Genomic DNA, 20,765 nt, shown 5'->3' with positions numbered 1-20,765 from the left:
CAACCACTAGGCTAACCCCTGATTCTCACGAAGTTGGTACTGATATCCAGTCCATCACCAAGTATAAGTTATAACTAGGAAACCGATTCTCCTTCCTTGAAATTTATAAATAACCGACTAAAGCACAGCTTAAAATCTTAAAAATTGGTGGTGTGACAGAAACAGAGGTAGTTAACTGTTACAAAAAAACGGTAGAAATAGAGGTAGAACCAGAAGTAATTTGTAATGAGACAAATTAATTCGTATAGTATTTTTTGTTGTTCGAAAAACAAATGTATTCTTTGTTCGTGACAATGTGGTAAAAAAAAAAAAAAACTGTCTTTCTTCTTTTCCTAATCGAGGTATACTTCTTTTACAACAGTATTCTATCTTAGTATCTTTCAAAATCCTTCAGCCAGATATAAATATGTATCTGTTCAAACCAGCACCATAAATTACTAAATTTCTCTCTAAAAAATAGAGAAGCTCCATATTATGAAGCATACTGTTGCATCATAAAACTGAAGGTCTTAATTACTTAATTAGCTAGCTTGTCCATTTGAAGCGAGAAATGCAAGCTGAAGGCTGTAGGATTCTTTAAGCTCTTGTAGTACCTCAGCTGCATTAGGCCTGATCGATGCATCTCTTTCAACACACCTTGAAGCAATAGTAGCCGCCTTCCTCATACTCTCCATGTCAAAGTCTCCCACCAGGTTATCATCTACTACCTCAAACATTCCCGCTTGCAAAAATGGTTTGGCCTGCACATAAGAGCCAACCAGGGTGACATTAGATTCATTAAGCATGTGACCCCTAGGAGTCCAGCTCTGGGTTTTAGGTTGAGTTTCGGGTCAAGTCTAGATGCAAGTGAGTTAGTGCAAACTATAAATTATAAACCAGACACTCAGAAAGAACTGAAATTTCACAAACTTTTAAAAACCAGAATGGACACAGCAGTTAGTATGTATGTACCCATAAAACCAAGTTGAAGGTGTCTGGAGTTCCAGATCGACGGTTATATGGTTCCCGGCCACAAATAAGCTCCAAAAGAACAACTCCAAAGCTATAGATATCACTTTTTTCAGTTAACTGTAATGTTGAATAGTATCTGCAACAAGTAATTAAACTAGATCAATTTTGACAAGATTTTTACAGCAATTGATAACTAATGTTCTCTGAAAGGCCTAAACTCACTCAGGGTCAAGATATCCAGTAGTTCCCTTGACAATGGTAGTTACATGGGTTGCATCTGCTTCTGTTACTTGCTTAGATAGGCCAAAATCAGATACTTTAGCGTTCATCTGTGCATCGAGAAGTATGTTAGTGCACTTGATATCACGGTGTATTATTCTTGGTTCACTCCCATTGTGCAGATAGTGCAAACCTACAAAAATTATGGTTCAGGAACTCATGTACTTGTTTCAAATTACATAACATGATAGTAGTAGGAGTGGAAATAGTTTTCCAAAATGATAGGAGAAACTAAGAATATACCTTTAGCAGCATCAATGGCAATTTTAAGCCTGCGAATCCAGTTAAGGGTGAACTTCCTACTGTTTGAACCTGTCCATGCATGGCCAAGTGAAAGAGTTGGTATTCAAAGACCCATGGGAAGTAAAGTAGAAGTTTTCTGATTATGCTACCATACCATATAAGCTGTCAGCCAGTGATCCACCAGGTAAATATTCGTAAACCAGTATCTGCTGCTTTGATTCATGACAGAGCCCTTCCAAAGATACCAAGTTCTGATGTCTAATTTGTGACAGTAGATGAACCTACAAACAGATCCCAGCCTTGTATATAAGAAACTCCATTTAGCAATTAGGATATTGTATATGATACTTGATACATGGGTTACTAAACCTCGTTCACAAAGGAATCAGCCCCAAGTTGAGTATTATCAGACCGAACTTTCACAGCTATCATCTTTCCATCAGGAAGCTTCCCAAGGTAAACAGATCCAAAACTCCCTTTCCCAATAATGTCCTTAAAATTATTTGTTGCCTTTTTTATTTCCTTGTATGAAAAAACTCTGGCTGCATTCCAGTTTCTGATTTCAGCTTCTGCCTCTGAGCATTGCAGTAGAATACGCATGTTAGGAAGAAGAAGACACGTTTTACAATTAGCGTTAGAATTGAACATAGGAGCTCAGAATCAAGAATTACATACTTTCTGTGTTACTTAATGTTGGTGTTTTCTTTCTCATATAAAAAAACACCAACAAACCAATCAACATAACCACACATATGCTTCCGAAAACTGCACCAAATATGATGGCTATATGCATATGGCCTCTGTGCTTTCTTTCAGGAACCACAGTAAATTGAGGTGCCTCGATTGGAGCATCTCCTGGGCTGTTGCACACATTTTTAGAGAAAGACAGGCACAAATTTCCTGATGTCCTGAACCACAAGTACACTCAAGGTTAATTAATGGTTTCAACAAGCTGATACACTAGAGAACTAACTAGAGAACTAAAGCATCATAATTTCCTACCTGAGAAACAAATCCTCTTTCTTCAAAGACTGCGGAAGAGGCCCTCGCAATTTATTGTTTTCCAGGTTCCTGAAAGATGGTCTCTTTTTCTTTAATTACAAAGTGTTCACTCAAAGTTGGAAATTATACCAAATCAAGCAAAATGTAATCTCTTACAGTAGATGAAGATTCTTTAAAGCTCCCAACTCGTCAGGAACTGTTCCTCGTAAGCTGTTATTCTTCAGGTCCCTTCCAGAAAGAAACCACTTAACTAGTGTTAGACAATTACAGTTACTGAGGAGATCACTTTCTACAGTTTAGGACTAACATGACTCACAAAACTTGAAGATTCACCAGGCTATCCAGATCTGTCCCAAAGGAAGTGAGATCGTTGAAACTCAGATTCCTACAAGTAGAAGTTATTGCAGTAAAAATACCCATTTACCACACCAAAAACTAAGCAATTCAAGTAACGTACTGCCTGACTGGAGCTTACAGTTGCTCGATGTGTAGCAGACCATTCAAGTTTTGTAGCTTTCCTGCTAGTGATGTGTTATGCAAGTCCCTGCAGCATTTAGCAACAACAGTTTGATATAAGAAATAAAGGTATGCTAGTAGTTTAGTACCTTAGCAGATTTACAGCAATAAAGTAACTTACAGTATTCTGAGATCTAGCAGATCACCAAAGGCAGGACTGATTGACCTCAAGTTTATACCAGATAGTTCTCTACAGAAATGGCCGACTGTCAGCCAGGATTAGCAGAGTATAATCAGAGGAAGTATGTTTCAAAATTTGGCTTCACCTACATAGATGTGACAAGATTTCCATCACATGTTATATGATTCCATGGTTTAGGAAAGCATGGATCTTCCTCCCATCCTAAATCTAAACCTGTGTATTGCTGAATAACCTCTAGAGCTGAGACTGCAAAATCACAAAATAATTTTAGAAATATTAACAAAAGATATCTCCTGAATGGAGTAATAATAACTAAATAGCAGCCGTTACCTGTGGTTGAAGAAGTCTCTGGAGGTAAATCAACCATCTGAAACACCTCGATAGCATTGATAAGAGGGTAGAAGCTGATGTTTTGGAGGGTAATGTTCAGTCCCCTAACTTGTTCCACAGTGAAATGTAAAACACTGGAGTTTCTGCTGGTTACAGTGTAATTTGATCGAACAATTCCTTTGTTAGCCAATATGTTAAACCTGGAGGAAACTGGTACAATCCCAGCAAAATAGAGAACTATATAGTAATTTCCAAGCTCATCTAAGGGCAGATCATATGTCAACAAATTTTTTCTCTCGAGCAGTCTGGCGGTTTGCAAAACAGCCATAGGCGGCACCTCAGTTGCTAAGGAGGCATTGAGGCTAAATTTGGTATACAGAGGAACTGACAAATGGGAGGGGGAAAAATCTTCATCAGCATCCCATACACGATCATATCGATCCAAAGGGTACCTGTTCATGTCTAAATTGATCAATAAGAGAATAAACCTTACATATAAGATTACTAATTAAGGAAGAAAATTACCTAAGAGACCCATTGGTATAACCACAATTAATCCTGTAACACTTCCTCAGAAAGTTCTTCCGAGGCCCAGCCAGACCACTGTTGTAAGCTCCTCGAGGAAGAGGGCGAAGTTCAAGTGAAGAAATTACAGGGTCTCCACCATTTGGTATGTGAAACAAACAAAATGGCACATAATCCTTAGATACTGTCCATATAAATTCCTCTGTCCAAGGATCAGCCTTGGAGAGGTTTATTGTAGCAGTGATAGCTCTACCGAGGGAAAGAGTGAATGCTGGAGGTCTCTTGCGCTTGTCATAATTCTGGTAAACAAATTTGGCTCTAACAAGAACTGAAGATGATGCATTATGCACAGGAAGTTTATAACAATTCCGCGCTCTTGCATCAGGGAAACTTCGGACTGAAGTGTTCATTGAGGAAGATGTGGTGTCAGCATAATTTGTAGTGGCTGTTTGACCCACATTGATATAATCATCATCAGGGATCCATGTTATGTTTAGTGTATTAACATAAGTTGCAGTTCCCCCGCAGGATAAGCTCAGAAAACCTGAAACAGACATCATTCTTATTTTCAAGACCTTAGAACAGGAATTATCAGTAATCTTATACTAGTATTAGTGTATTAGTAAAAATCAGTTTTAAACGGTATTCACTACTTTGATCAGTAAGAACTAAGAAGCAGAAAAAAGAATTTCAGTTGAACTGAACAGTGAACAGGTCCCAAGTGTAACAAAATTGACAAACCCTGCCATAATACTAGCCTTTTAGGCACACTAGAAAGTGTAGGAAAAATGTAAACTAACCATGGAATTAAAAATATCATTAAGAGGGGATAATAAAAGGCATTACAAAGAGGTTTACCTTGAGGATCACACAAAATGACACCCACAATTCCAGTAACAAAAAAGAAAACAACCCATAACTCGAATCTCAGCCCCATTATTAGTCGATTGTGAAAACAATGATGCTTAGCAAAATTCAGTCGAGAAAAAAATGTGATTTTGATGCTTTGTGTTTGTAAAAAAAATGAAAGAAATGGTGACAGTTGTTATAGTGGAGTGAAGAACCGACGAACCAAGTAAATGATGAGAGTTTGCACCATTGATAGAAACTTAGAGGTGAGGGGGAAAAATAAATTGAAATGTATAAACGCGGTAAATGATGAGAAAAACGAAATAATAAAGAGTTTGATTGTTGTTAAAGTATGTTGTTGCCTTTGCTTCTAATTAAATTCTACTCCGTAATAGTTCGTACATTGTTCATCATTGCAGTGTTGAATAATCATCACAATTTCATAGTCTTGAAATTCTATTGCTAATTCCACATACTAGATCTTTTTTAGCTTTTCGACAAATACTAATTACTACTTACGAGTTGCAACATACGAACATGCATTGTGGCATGACAATTGGGAGAAGGTAGATCCGATTAAAAATAACATTTCACTACCTATACAATAAAGCCTCAACATCTCTTACTTTTGCGTAACTTTGTTGCCCCATCTCATGCCTATTTATTATAGAAATTACCGTTGATACAATTTCTTTTGTAGATTGTTTATTTTGATTTATACTAGATTTTAGACCGTGTGATGCACGGATTCTATTAAATGGTTAAGTTAAAATAAAACTCCTATATATACCAAATGTTATATTTTATATACTAGGTTAGGTCCCGTGCAACGCACGGATATTATTAAATAATTTGTTTATATATTTTTAATTTTACACTAATCTTTCAAAAGGATTTTTTCATTAAGTAAAAAAAAAAACAGATTTTATCAAGTGTTAACGGGAATTTAAGAGAAAATTACCATTTATTTGAATGATTAGTACGAATTACTATTTTAGAATTTTAAGATTACAACAAAAAAATTTAAGAAGGAAAAAAGGGGGAAAAAAAAGCTTATCAGGTTCAGTTACCCGTTAATTGTTTTTAGAATAATATTTTTTTATTGTACTCGATATCCATATTTTTGGATCATGCATCAACATCTAATCACGTACCCATATTTGTCCAGATACCCTATTTTATAGACCGAATATATGATCGAGTTTCGGTTTTTAAATAATTTTGTTGTTCACGCTTTTTAATTCTTATTAAATGCATACAATGTAATAAAACAAAATACAAAATCTCTCAAAATTTTGACTCATACCCGAACCCTACCGAAGTAAAAGTGACCCGAACTTACTTGATTCGAATGCGATCCAAACGACCTGTTTCCCGGACTAGTATATAATAATTGATTGCTTGATAGTTATAGTTATCGATTTCGGTAGTATTAAAATGTGCCAGAATAACTCTCCCAAAGGAGTGACACATTATTCTCGGTATTATTTTAAAATAAAGTAATGTATTGATTGATTTTTCAAAAAAAAAAGGGCAGTATTACGTAGTACAAAAGATATATGCCGCCATATTTTGAAAAGAATAAATTATATACTCCGTAACATATATGGAGTATATATATACAAATAGTTAATTTATAGAAATAAAAATTTGATAAAGAATAACAACTTTGTAAGGAATGCTTTTCTATATTAAACAAAAATGAATTATAATATTCTTTAAAATATAATAACTCTTTTTGGCGGGAAAATAAAAATAAAAATATTAAGCACTCACTAGTATGTGGCACGTGTCATTCCTGGTGTCTTTTAATATAAAGTAATAGATAATTAATTTATAGAAATAAAAATTTGATAAAGAATACCAACTTTGTAAGGAATGATTTTCTATATTATAATTTGATAAGATTCTATACATGAAATCATAATTTATTTTTTCATATATACTTCTATTATTATATTAAAGGGAAGGAAAGAATAAGAAGAAAAAAAAAATCAGGAAATCAGATATTTTAAAAGATTCTTAAATTAAATTATTTTTTGACAAATTTGCGAAATACAACCTAATAAAGTTCTCTATTTGCCAATTACAACCTTAAACTTGTACATCTATTTTAAATTACAACCTGAAAACATTTTCCGGCAAAAATCACCGGAAGATGATGTCATAACGTTATTAAAAAAAATTATGAAGTACATAATATCTGTAAAAAAAAATTATTTTTTCGATTATTTTAATTTATTTGCTTTAACTCTTATTTATTGATTAAATTTTTTTTTTTATAGAAAATATGTAATTTTTTTTTAATAACATTGTGACATCACATTCCGGTGATTTTTGCCGGAAAATAATTTTGGGTTGTAATTTAAAATGGATATACAAGTTTAAGCTAGGTTGTAATTGGCAAAAATAGAAATTTGAGGTTGTAATTGACAAATAGAGAACTTTATTAGGTTGTATTTCGCAAATTTTCCTTATTTTTTTTTAAAAAAGAAAAAAAATACTAAGGACGTACGTGTCATTCCGGGTGTGTCTTTTAGTATATAGTAATAGATATATTAGAAGAGATTAGTTTTTTTATTATTATTTTTAATTTTGGATTTAATTTTGTTTTAGATTTATTTTTTTAACTATTAGAGTGTTTGATTTTGGAAGGAAGGGGGAGAGAGAAAGGAAAGGAAGATGGAAGGGGGGGAGGGAAAAGAAAAAGAAATGGGCGGGTTAATGGTTTAATGAGTGGGTTGATGGAGAATTAGGTGGATAAGTAGGGATTAGGGGGGTTAATTAATTAGGGATTAGGTGGATAATTAGATCGTAATTGGTTGATTATGAGGATGATGATGTCATGAATGGGTATTTGGGGTATTAAGTCATTTGTGAGGGGTATTTTATGAATTATTGAAACTTGATGGGAGTTTGGTGAATTATGGCAAAAATCGAGGGTATTTTTTGAAATTTCCGTTTAAACCATTAATCTTCAACTTCGATTTCTTCTACTCGAATAATTTGTTGTCTATAGTTTGTTTTGGTTGTTGAGATGCAACTCCGAACTTAATTTATTAATTAGTTTCGTCTTCTATATTGTACTAAAACGCTTGAATCGTTATGCATATATTATATAGTTCGTCATTGCATTCAATAACCACCGTCGAATAACTTTCATCAAATAAGACATGTTTTTCATCAACTCATTAAAAAAATGAAGTAATATGCAATATTGTTATCTAGTTTCTTTTAAAAAATGATCTAATATGCAAATATTGTTATTGAGTTTTTTTTGTTAATTGTTGTACTTCTATGTGCAATACTGCTTAAAATGTAATATTGTATGACATGTGTGCAATCACGTTATGAGTAATGCTACTACTCTTTTATATTGCTCTATATCATCATATTATCATACTATATCACTACAAGAATATGTATCTTTAACGACAACCTATTTACGACGGGTCAAAAATCCCGTCGCAAAAGCCTTTTGCGACGGGGCTAACAACCAAACAAGGACGGGAATAACCGTCGCAAATGTCTTTTACGACGGATTTACGACGGGATTCCTATTTACGACGGCCCCCTTTTATGACGGGTTCGCGACAGGAAATCCCGTCGTTAATCAACGATTATTGGCCTTTTGCGACGGGATTTCCCGTCGTTAATAGTACAATTTCTTGTAGTGTATTGTTGATCTCACAATTGCCAGAAACAAATGACTAACTTAAGACACTACTATTTATGTCCTATATCTTTTTTCTTTGGGTCTACCAGTGAACAACTATACATATTCAAAAGCAAACAAATTTTAAACATGTTAATTTGGGGTTTGGATTTCTTTTTATTTTTAAAAGTTGAGGCGGTGTTTGGGTGGCAATTGGCATATAACGGAGATTAGTGGCTATGAGTTGATGCGAATGTGGATTGTTATGATTATATTTAGCTTGGAATGAGGTTTATTGAGATTATATATAAAAAAAATAGACATAATGCTTTCCCTAATATATTTATTATATAATTAGTGACCTCATCTTATATGCGCATAAAAAATAAATCACAATACTTACAATAGTGAAATGTTTGTTTAGAGGAACTTTATGGATACTTTTTCTTATTTATTATTCGAGGTTATTAGATGCAATAACACAATGTGGCGTTTCAATTTAATATTGCACGCATTGCGTGCATGTAAGGTAGTGTTCTCTTCACCTGAATTTCACTTATCACTACAAAAAATTGTACCATTAATGACAGAAAATCCCGTCGCTAAAAGCCAATAATCGTTGATTAATGACAGGATTTCCTGTCGCAAACCCGTCATAAAAGGGGGTCGTCGTTAATGGAAAATCTCGTCGTTAACCCGTCGTAGAAGACATTTGCGACGGTTGTTCCCGTCTTTGTTTCGTTGTTAGCCTCGTCGCAAAAGACTTTTGTGACGGGATTTTTGACCCGTCGTAATTAGGTTGTCGTTAAAGATACAAATTCTTGTAGTGTATCTTATCTTATCTTATCTTATTAATCCTAGACTTATCTTATTTTATCTTATCTTATCTTATCTTATTGACCCTTGTCTTATCTTATCTTATCTGAACTTATTGACCCTTATCTTATCTTATCTTATGTTATTGACCCTTATTACATGCAGCAACATTGATTTGCATCAGGCCAACAAATTATCATAAGTTCTCCCCATCACAATTGGTTTTTGGTCAGGAACCAAATATATCTCATCTTAGAATTTTTGGGTGTGCAGTTTATGTCCCTATAGCTCCACCACAACGCTCCAAGATGGGTCCTCAAAGGAGGTTGGGAATATATGTTGGATTTGATTCCCCATCAATAATCAAATATCTTGAACCAACTACAGGAGATTTATTTAAGGCTCGTTTTGCTGATTGTCATTTTAATGAGTCATTTTTCCCATGTTTAGGGGAAGAAAATAAACAGCTAGATAAAGAAATTAGTTGGAATGAATTATCATTGTCTCATCTTGATCCTCGTACTAAGCAATGTGAACTAGAAGTTAAAAAGATCATTCGTTTACAAAGTTTAGCAAATCAGTTGCCAGACGTTTTTACTAACCCAAAGAGAGTGACTAAGTCACATATACCAGCTGTGAATGCTCCAATTAAGATTGAGGTCCCAGAAGGACAAAATGAAGTTGTTAATGAGTCTAAGGCACGCCAGAAGCGTGGAAGACCAATAGGTTCCAAAGATAAGAATCCTCGAAACAGGTAAGGAGCAATGGTTGTTGATGGTCAAATTGAGCATTGGCAACTTAAATCGGCATAAACTCCATTAGCCACACAGATTTCGATTCTCAGGGTCAATTAAGTTCCTAATCTTATGTAAACTCTGTTATAAGACTACCTATTCTAGGACATCTAGGATTGTAATATTTTCATAAAATTCTGTACTCGAGCTCGTTTCTAAATAAGAATTTTACTTTAACTCGGATTCTGATAAGCATTGTTGGCCCTAAAACTTAAAGCGCATCATTTCTTGTTATTTGTTTTCCGTTTTCTTTTTTTTTAGGTGAGTTGGTATACCTGAAAAGGCAATACCTCCGGCTAAAGGCAAAAATACTAAAAAATGGCCCGTTTTTCGCAAAAATCGATGCATGCTCAGACGAACAAAATAAACTAAAAGCAAGAAATGCAACAATATATACAAGTCTGTAGCGTATACGAAAAATGATACATGTCCAAATCAGAAATACATGTACCCGACCTATTGAGGCTCATCCTCATCACCATGAGCACCGTCACTCGTGCCAGCACCCTACGAACCCTGCGGACCACCGAACAAAGTCTCGAACTAAGAAGAGTCCCAGCTCTGCGTCTGTGTCGCGGGCACCCACCCGGGACGGGAAGGCTGCTGAAATGACTGAGGCTGCCAGCCGGTCTGAAACGATTGGAACGAAGGGGCCTGCCAACCCATCTGAGACGGAGGCACTCCGAACGGCCCACCATAGCTCATCCTAGGCCCAATCGGCGGTTGCATGGGCCTCTGACCCGAACCAACATCCGAAAAGCGCAGCCTAGCAGGTGATCCGGAGGCATCACGGTCGCCCTCAAACGAATGACGATCCCCCCGAGGGGTCCGCATCTGCTCCGGCACACAGACCTATGGAACACCAATCTGCAAAGTCCAGACACGAGTCAGCACATACATAACTAGACTGACTAAATAAAGCAAAGTTAACAGGCACGATACTTGAGTCGAGCCCGGGTTTCTACAAGAGAGAGCCGCCCGAGCTGAGGACAACGCGTGTTTTAGCCGGTTGACTACGCGCACCACCTGGTTGACCATCCTAGCAGGTACCTGACCGAGAAAAGTGTTAGCAATTCTAAGCAATAAGTATGGCTAGCAGGAAAATAAATAACATACCACGCGGACATCCGCAGGAAAACGGATCGGGTCCGTCCTAGTTAAGAATCACAAGCACATCCTTTGTGATCCTGGATCCGCCCGCCGTGGTATAGCGGATCGAGCAATCTGGTGGCACCCAACCGCCAAGATTAGTGGGCTCAGGCTACAACACAGACAAATAAGTCAAAACACAGCCGGAAGAACTTACGTGCATATCAATAAAATCACAAGATTACACGTACGTACTTCGACGATAGGCGGAAGCAAAATACGGAGCTGCACAAACTCAGCATAGTTGTGGTCGAGCAGCACAAAGTCGCCCGCAGGCATACCCTGCTGCAACACTGCCCGACGGTTAACAAGGATGCCCGTAGGGCGCAGCATGCTCGAAGGAGGCAACCGGGGAACCCGGATAAACTCTGTAGTCTGCCGGAGTACCCGCTCCCCAAGAACCAGGCAGGACCCCTCGGACCCTGGTACAAGATCCGACACCGAGACTGGAGCCCGGCCTCTCTCAACTCCTTGGTCGCCTCCAGTCCGGCCCAGCAGGACCAGCTCACCTGTTTGCAAAGAATAAAAAACAAACAGGTCAAGTACTCGCATAAAAAGATATAAGAAGTTCTTTATCGTTGGGCGTTTCTTCAGCTGCAATCATGTCCTTGAAGTTCTTTATCGTTTGGCGTTTCTTCAGCTTCCCTGCAGTGCCCCACCAAAAGGCAGCAGGGTAACCCCCGGCCACTCTACCGGACCGAGGAGCAAAGAAGGGCAAGCGCTCAAAAGCCCACAACTGCAAAAGAAAAATAATAAAAACATATGAGCAAGAGTATCCAACTCCTTTGGCAATCCTAAACGGTAATATCAAGTACGTACCTCAAGGAGTCGCGGCACGTCACACAGAGAAATGGGCCGCATGGGCCTATCTGGACCGTCCAAGACCCGTACAGCCACACCCATATGGCTCATCAGGTTTGCATAGGCTGCCTCGCCCCAGCAGTACGAACCTAACTCAAACAAGTCGTTGACCAACGGGATCAGCCAAGGGACCACCCTATCAGAATGGTTCAATAAAATAGTCGAACTCAAAAACAGCAAGTAGAACTCGCGAGCATACCTCCTCGCGGAAGCACCAGACGACGACCCGTGGCTAAGAAATCCACAAACAAGGAGTAAGACATACCCTTCCCCTTGTACTTGTCCACAAACAAGGAGTAAGAAATCCTGAACTGCTCGAATTTAAAGAGAACCTATGCTGGAAATTTCCAGCGCTCAAAGTCAAGCGCTGGAAAATTTAAGCGCTCAAAATCAAGCGCTGGAAAATTCCAACGCACATTTATTCCACTCGGACAAAATGTTGGGCCATCCATCCCAATTCTTATCAAATAACCGCATATACTCTTTCCGTTTCGCTTCCCGTGGAAAAGTAACGGTTTTTCAAAATTTTATATTCAGTGTCCCACTGACAGGCAACTGTATCTGGAACCGCCGTAAACCACCTAGGTACGGTTATTTTATTCAAAAAATAATAGGACTCGTTTTCAAAAAAAATCGTATTTTGAAAAATGAGATATTCTTTAAAGTTTTAAGATTTATTCATTCCTTGCTAAAAAAATGTCAAAGTTTTAAGGTTTATTCATTGCTAAAAAATGTCAAAGTTTTAAGGTTTATTCATTCCTTGCTTAAAAATGTCCAATTTTTAAAGGTTTATTCATTCGTTGCTAAAAAATGTCATTTCATTCCCGAAAAATCAAAGTTAAGTGTCCGTTTTCGAAAAGCTCTATCTATCAAAGTTGAACGTCTTCGATGACTCTGTGAGAGGACTGGTCAGGTCAGTAAGTTCCCAATGACTCGTGAGGGAAATATTGGCATTTCCCGTGATGACCCTTCAGTCAAATGTTATCACTCGGGGGCTCGTGAGACCTTCGTCAGAACTTAGTTTTAACCAAGCTAGGTCCTAGACGCATTCTATCTACCAAAACTTTGATTTTCGTCTGGCTCAGACTCAATCAAAGTGGGGGGCTAACTGTAGACGCCTACATTTGTCCCTAGGCCCGACACTGTGTGTTCGATGATGAAACAGAACACCGCTTGACTAAGCGTTCCTAAGTATGCGGCGAACGATCCCTGACTGACTGATAATCCTGTAAACAACATTTCCATTTTTAAAAACTGTTATTTATACTCCCTCTGTCCCGGAATACTCGACCCGGTTTGACCGGCACAGAGTTTAAGGGACTTGAATTGACTTATTTAATTTAATAGGTAATAGTTGATAGTGGGGTATTATTTTAATGTAGTTAGTGGGAGGTGGGTTAAGAGGTGGGGTTGGGGGAGAGTAGGGGTTGAATTTTTAATTATTTTTTGTATGGAGTAGGGGGTAGGTGGGTTAATAGGGGTGGAGTGAGAAATAATATAATATTTTTAGAATATTTTCATTTTTAGAAACAGGTCAAGTATTAAGGGACGGCCCGATAAGGAAAACAGGTCAAGTATTCCGGGACGGAGGGAGTAGTAACTTCTATGCTTAAAACGCTGCTTAAAATAGTAACCACGTAAGATAAAATATCTAAGTATTTGAATTGCCTTACGATTCACCATTAGGTAAGGACTAAGAGTTGCAGTCCAACTCATGTTCCTAAAGGATAGAAAACGTGATGAAATTCGGTAAAAAACCGATAAGACTGGAATAGTGAAGTAAAACACCTGCGCTGGAATTTTTCCAGCGCTGGAAGAGTGAGCGTCACAAAATTCTAGCGCTCAAACCATATGCACTGAATAATTCCAGCGCTGCAGTTTGCTTCTTATACAATCACGCAAAAAGATAAAATTATCCAGCTGTCACCACAACAAATCTGGCGCACAAAGGTCCAGCGCTAGAAATAACCAGCGCTCCTGATCCAAGCGCTGGAATTTTCTAGCGCTCAGCAAATCTCAGTTGGAAAATTCTCATTCCCAAATTTTATCTTATTCTGGCCTATTTTGCTATAAATAGGGCCTCTGAAAACCGGAAAATAACACAACAATTCCAACCTTAAACCCTTAAACTTGAGTATTGACCGAACTTTTCTAAGTCCCGATTCGTGTGTCTGCCCCTTTAACACACTGTTAAGCATACCCTGCCCGCACGACCGCCTGATCACTGAATACTGTCGAAGTGCTTCTAAAACCTAAACACTATCCTTAAGCCTAAAATACTCAAAACTCTGGAAGAATCTTGCCCCATAATCAGTCAGACATCGGAAAGTTCTAAAACCAAACGGAAAGCTAGCAAAATCAAGTGGTAGGTGTTCTTGAGAACCGCAGTAAAGACTGCGCTTTGCTGTAACATGAATTATATTTTTATTGCTTTCCCCACCATATAAATTTGCTAACTTTAAATCTGTTATATTGCCCACGCCTAAATCAGATAATTCTTGGACAAAACGGTATTGTTAAGCCCCTTTAATCAATCTAAATCAACATCTTGATATCTACTTAGTAATATATGTGCAATAAAATCAATCAAGAGTAGTAATGTAGCATATGTCCCATCATCGTCACAATTGAACTAGTAAGGACCGCACCGCGTGGGCTAATGTTGGGCACTCCCTGTATTAGTAAACGTCTCCCGAACTCTCAATCTCTGCTTCGCTGGATGTACGGTGAGCGATCTCCACACCAGGGATCACAAGGGAATCTATGGTCGTCGCGAATCACACATGTTTGCACTCCAGGCATGTCACGATAACCGGATTTTTTTAGTTTTTTAAAACTGAATGACGACTCCTAAAGACTAGTAAAAAGAGGCTAACGCCAACAGTTAGTCCCTATTTACTTAATATGTTTGCCACATCCAGAAGAGGGAATTTTCGACCCCCTCACAGGTATATATGTGAACTAGGGCGGATTTTTTGTAATGTTTGTATAATAAATGTTGTTGGGCCTTTATTATAATGGGTCGGGTCTTGGACCATCAAGAGGTTTACACCTTAGAGAGAGGTCTGATTTATGTTGTATTTAGCCAAGTGGGCTTTTTGTTAGACCTGACCATCATGAGACCGACCTGCTAACCCGATCCGACCCCGCCCGATAAAATAGGGGGTTTGGGCAGAATATTTAGGCCCAATTTTCGGGCCCAGCCCGAAGTTTTTATTTTCTGAGTGGACTTTGGGTAACTCAAAATTACAATATTAGTTATAAATTTGGTCCGACCTGAAAATTGCCCGAAAAGCCCATTATTTTTGGCCTGAAATAGCGGATTTTGGGCTTACATTTTCGGCCTGTCCCGGCCTGACATAGTGGGCCGATTTTTTTCGTAGTCTATCCCGAACCCGGCACGCAATTTGATCAGGTCTACCTTACACAGAATATTCAAAAATAGAGAGAATACGTTTTGTTTCACTCCAAATTAACTTGTAAATTAATTTTTAAAACTATATATAACTCAATATTGCCCTTGATTGTGTTATATTGTTGTGTGTTAAATACGTTAGAATAGAAAATTGTTGTGGGCGAACCAATAAGGATCGGAGTAGGAGAGTTTCAATCTCTTACGAGAGCCTCAAACCAATTGGTAGGCAACTCCACATAATTATAAAGCGGTATTTTTTTTCCCCTCTTTGTCCGATATAGGACAATTTATATGTGGGTAATAATTAATAAAAATGTTAAATAATTAGTATATTCAAGATTTTCAATAAAATTAATAGGTACTATGTACAATTTTATATACCACAAAAGATTCACAAATCACCATAACACATTTGATGTGAATTAAGTAAACATTACCTTGTTACTTAAAAAAATGTAGGATATATTTACAAAGCAAATGACTTTGTGTAGATGTACGATAGATTCGCAAATAAACATTAACATTTGATGTGAATTAATCTAAAGCCCTAATTAGCATAACTAATGAACCAACAAGGTCCAATAATTTATAAATTAGGCAAAAAATATTAAAAAGAAGGGTGATGATAAAGGTCGCAAGTTGCGACAACATTTAGTTGTCACAATCTTACGTGTCGCAGTTTAATTGGTACATATAGGCGCCACGTAGGCTATGTGTCATCAGGATATTTTTACTATCAATTCAATATTTTTACTATGAAAATATGTAAATAGGTTAATCGATATAAAAAAAGAAACAAATTAGAATATTAAAATTTTCTTACCTTTTTTGAAATATGTATAATAAATTATATAAGTTAAATATTTTAGTTTCCAATTTAAATCATGACACATAAGCATGCCATGTCATCATTGTGACACGGCTTAAAGGTCGCGTGTTGCGACCTTTATCATTTTCGTAAAAAGAAAACAGAAGACTGACAGTAATTGTATTTGGTATAAGTTTTTATTTGGCGGGAAGAGCACAGCAACAAGCAGGAGTTGCTCTTGGGACACGTGCGAAACATCGACCACTAACAGTAGTACCATATATGTTCTTACAATTCTGGTCACAAGCTGGTAGTACAGAATCAGTACATGGATTAGGTCCTCCCTTACAAATAAGTGACTCAGCTCTGTCAGCTTCAACTTCCACGACTAATCAATCATCACAGCCAACCCAAAAAATAAAAAGCAATTAGGTTGTATATTTAAACAATTAAGAATTATAATATAATGCAACTTAGACCTGATCTTGAGTCGGGCCCGATGATTCAACCAAAAATATAGCTGGTTAGGGTAGATTTTTAGGCCCGTTTTAAAAAAAATGGATGGATTTTGAGCAACTCATAAGCTACAATTTTATTTATAAATTGGTCCAGCCGGAAATGTTGGCCCCATAAATCCGTTTTTTTTGACTCAAAATAGCGAGTTTTTGGCATAAAAAATCAACCTAAAATTTGGTTTAACCTGGACAGACATAATAGGCTGCATATTTTTGTCGCGGCCCGATCCTACCCACCCTTTGATCAGGTCTAGTGCAACCCATAAAAGTAAAAAATAAAATAAATATTGATATGGCAAGATCATCGCACACATTACATGCATGTAGGATTACTATAAAACAAAAAGGGAAGATGTAATAATACCTGAGCTCAAAACAAGGGCCAAGCAGAAAATGGCCAAAGGTATGCATTTGTTGTTTATTGCCATTTCTAAAATGTTGTTTTGCTTTTTCTTTTTTTTTTTTTAAAGAAGGCTCTTTGATTTTTCGTGGTAAAGAAATAGGAAAAACTCATGTATATATAACCAATAGGCAATGCAATATATAATAGTCATCTAATTATAGTCATCTAATTATAGACGTGTGATCTCTATTGTATGATTGATGTACATACACATGGCGTACATGTAAAACAAGTACTCCGTATAAAACTAAAGAGAAGATGGAATAATACCTGAGCTGAAAGCAAGAGCCAAATACAAAATGGCTAAAGGTATGCATTTGTACAACGAGGATCATGTTCTTAGTAACCATTTCTGGAATATTTTTTCTTTATATTTTTAAAAAAATTGATTATTGATTTTCCTTACCATTAGATGTAATAACATTATTTGACATTTTAATTTATTTTCATACGTATCGCGTGTATATAAGGCCATTGACATTTGTATTGGGAAATGTGTTACTTTATCGTATTAACTAATCTTATATGCACGTGATTCATGTGTGTTATTAAGTTAATCACCACAAATAATAGGCAAGAAAAAATATTTACAAAGTTCATGTAATGAACTAGACATCATCGAACTCAACGTGAATCAGACATATAAATAATGAAACAATTTAATACTCATGCCCTCACATGACGGAAAATCTAAATTGTGGTACCAATGTAAAAAAAAAAAAAAAAAGTTAACACATAATGTATTTTACTTTTATTATTTTGCTCGCAATATATTACCTAATCACGTGTACTACTTTTCACAATCGATTTGCATCACATAACTAACAAAAAAAGAATGTTCTGGATTAAAATATTCTATTGGTACGGTGTATGTAGCACCCATGGAAAAACTTTGGTTCCGAAGGTTGAGAATTCTTTTTCTATGAGCCGATTACATCTATTAGGCTACATAAATGTAAACCGGTCATTTCCTTTTTAATTTTAAGCTCAATAAGAGCTAATTAAAATCAGATGAGTATTTAGTTATAGTATATTGAAACCTGCTGAAGTACTTATTTTATTTCAGTAACTAAGCAACCTAAAATTTATTGTGCAAGGTCGAAGTAATTAATAATTTATAAAACCAAATAAGATATTGATTTTCCCTTAAAAAAACAGATATTAGTTTTGGCCTTCGATCTTAGATATCTCAATCTTCATTTTCGTCCAATATAGAACTCTAAAATTACTCATTATTTTTAAAGCAAATGATTCCATATTTCAATACGAGACACTCGTTTTATATGCACGCAATGCGTGCGAGATTATATAAAATTGTAGTATTACAATTAATCATCACAAATACGGAGTAATATGCGCAGAGTTCATCTAAAAAAAAAACGTCCCTAAATAGTAAAACAATTTAATATTCATGCGCTTATATGACTAAAATTCAAAATCTTAGTACCAAAGTAAAGTAACTAAACATATAAAATAGTTTGTTTCTGCCTTGCTGCTTTAACCCATTTGAGTGTGTAATTGATCAGGTGAAATGAAATCCCCAGGGACGCCAATTGCTAATAATTGTTCAAGCAGTAATGAGAGCACATCAATGGCACTACTGCAGGTGAAATGAATGAAGACATCCCATCATTGCTCTACCACTTCACTTGGGATATATATTCTCGATTTAGTCTGTAGTTCCTCTAAGTTTGCAACATCAGCAAAAGGAATGGTTCAACATCAAGTTTGTTACTTGATAAATGCACACAGATCCAGTTAAGAGCTCAATGTTCAATATATTAAAGCAAATTTCCCAAAATATTAACACACTTGTAAGTTATAGAACCAGAATATCTAATACATTCAATCATGGCAAAATTAGCAACTATTTTAAAAAAACTTCAACCTAGGAAACGCCCAACACATTCTAGGAAACGCTCAACACTTCATGATAAGAAGAGGGAGAGACAGGCTAAATTTTTTAACCATAAGTCTGAAATACCAAATATGGGAAAGAAATAGGCTAGGAGCCAAGTTACAGAAAGCCTAAAATTATATTGATTTCTCCTATTAACAATTCAGGACAATACAGGAAGGAAGCATCTAAATGAACTTCCCAATTTCCAGGATTCATGATTACTACAATTAAAAAATGCCAAGCCACGATATAAAATGCAAATAAAAGGTGAGGAAATCACTATAATTTCCAACATTGTCAAAGAAAAACTCCTAAAACTCTGTGCAAGTCAGGAAATTCAATAACAGCCCAATTACAAAACAGTAATTCTAGAATAACCAAATACCCAGTTCATACATTACCTATGTTCTAAATGAGCTAATGGTGAAAAATATATCCCTCTTTAAAATACGAATGGAGTATTTGGTAAAAATACGCAAATAACACGCAAATCCTCTTTTTAAGATTACGAGTAAATATGAATTACAAAAATGCATCAAATTATACACTAAAAACGCAGTACTCACTTCCCAATATTAGTAGCAAACAATACAAGTTCTAATTTTTATTTAGATGAGCTTTGTACACAATTTTCTTGACTATTGTTTATGATTCTTTGTAATAACCCAATATTGATTTTTATAAATTTTACTTGCACATAAATAAATAATTCGTATATTAAGAGTCAAAGTATATATATATCAGAAAGCATAAAGTCAACATGGTACAATATTTAAAGATTAAGAGGAAATATAAGATTATCGAGAATATGTATCCCAAGTGAAGTGGTACAATATTTAAAGAACAACTTCAAGAACGGATGGAGTGTTTTATTACCGAGTTGAAGCCAACAACCATTATATTTTACCAACCGACCCCTCTTTGTAGGCCTGAAAGTTGTATAGCCCAGTGTTTTCGTTGACAGGCTCCAACATGAAAACACTAAGGCTATGTTCGGGACTACTGTGGTTTTCCATTTTTTCATTTTTTAATCAAAAAAACCAAAACCAAGTTGTTCGGCTAAAGCGTTGAATAAAACAATTTTCAAGGGTTTTTGATAAAACGGAAGCGGAAAAACCGAAACCACTAAAAGTGGTTTTGAAAGTCCTGTTTCGGTTTTTGCCCACAAAGTCTCGCTCTCTCTCTCTCCGTCATCTCCGATCTCCATCTTGGATCCTGTCTTCATACCCTCCTATTATTCTTAAGATTCAAGATTGGAGGTTGAATCTAGTACAGCTATGGAGACTTCTCCTCTTCTTCTTCCCTTGTTTTCTCTCTCTTTTTCTCCCCTTGAAATCATACCCATGTTCTATATCGTTTCATATTTCTTGTTCATTGAACTGAAAATTTTTGTTGATAAATTGGGTTCATCTCTATCCATCTCTGTTCTTTAGAAGAAATTTTGAAAAAAATTCTAAAGCAATTCTATATCTATCCATCAGTTCTTTCATTTGAGGAATTGTGTTAGGTTTGGTGTTTTTATTCTTCTTTTGTTCCCTTCTCACAATACATAATTGTTCATAAATTAGGTTGGGTTCAATCGGACATTTTGAGTTTTGGTTAATTTGATAAT

At 36.1% G+C, this 20,765-nt stretch overlaps 1 protein-coding gene across 2 annotated transcripts; it reads right to left on the bottom strand.

Moving 5' to 3' along the window:
* Positions 1–204: 204 nt before the first annotated feature.
* LOC110799675 (probable LRR receptor-like serine/threonine-protein kinase At5g48740) lies at positions 205–5,097 on the bottom strand. Of its 2 annotated transcripts, XM_022004959.2 has the most exons (16): positions 4,847–5,097; positions 3,989–4,532; positions 3,464–3,915; positions 3,262–3,379; positions 3,113–3,181; positions 2,951–3,019; positions 2,792–2,860; positions 2,632–2,703; positions 2,476–2,544; positions 2,149–2,381; positions 1,843–2,048; positions 1,628–1,754; positions 1,474–1,542; positions 1,174–1,363; positions 952–1,087; positions 205–740 (listed from the first exon to the last, which is right to left on the bottom strand). In XM_022004959.2, exons 1-16 carry the CDS (start codon positions 4,923–4,925, stop codon positions 522–524), a joined length of 2,721 nt encoding a protein of 906 aa, XP_021860651.2. In that variant the 5' UTR covers positions 4,926–5,097; the 3' UTR covers positions 205–521. The 2 variants fall into 2 exon arrangements, 1 of the variants encoding a protein (XP_021860651.2); XR_008924331.1 differs by lacking the exon at positions 205–740 and having other exon boundaries at positions 1,070–1,087; positions 1,174–1,280.
* Positions 5,098–20,765: the final 15,668 nt, after the last annotated feature.

The sequence above is a fragment of the Spinacia oleracea genome, chromosome 6 (assembly GCF_020520425.1).
Source record: "Spinacia oleracea cultivar Varoflay chromosome 6, BTI_SOV_V1, whole genome shotgun sequence".
Lineage (NCBI taxonomy): Eukaryota > Viridiplantae > Streptophyta > Magnoliopsida > Caryophyllales > Amaranthaceae > Spinacia > Spinacia oleracea.
Note: the sequence above shows the minus strand (reverse complement) of the source record. Positions and strands in the feature narration are given on the sequence as shown.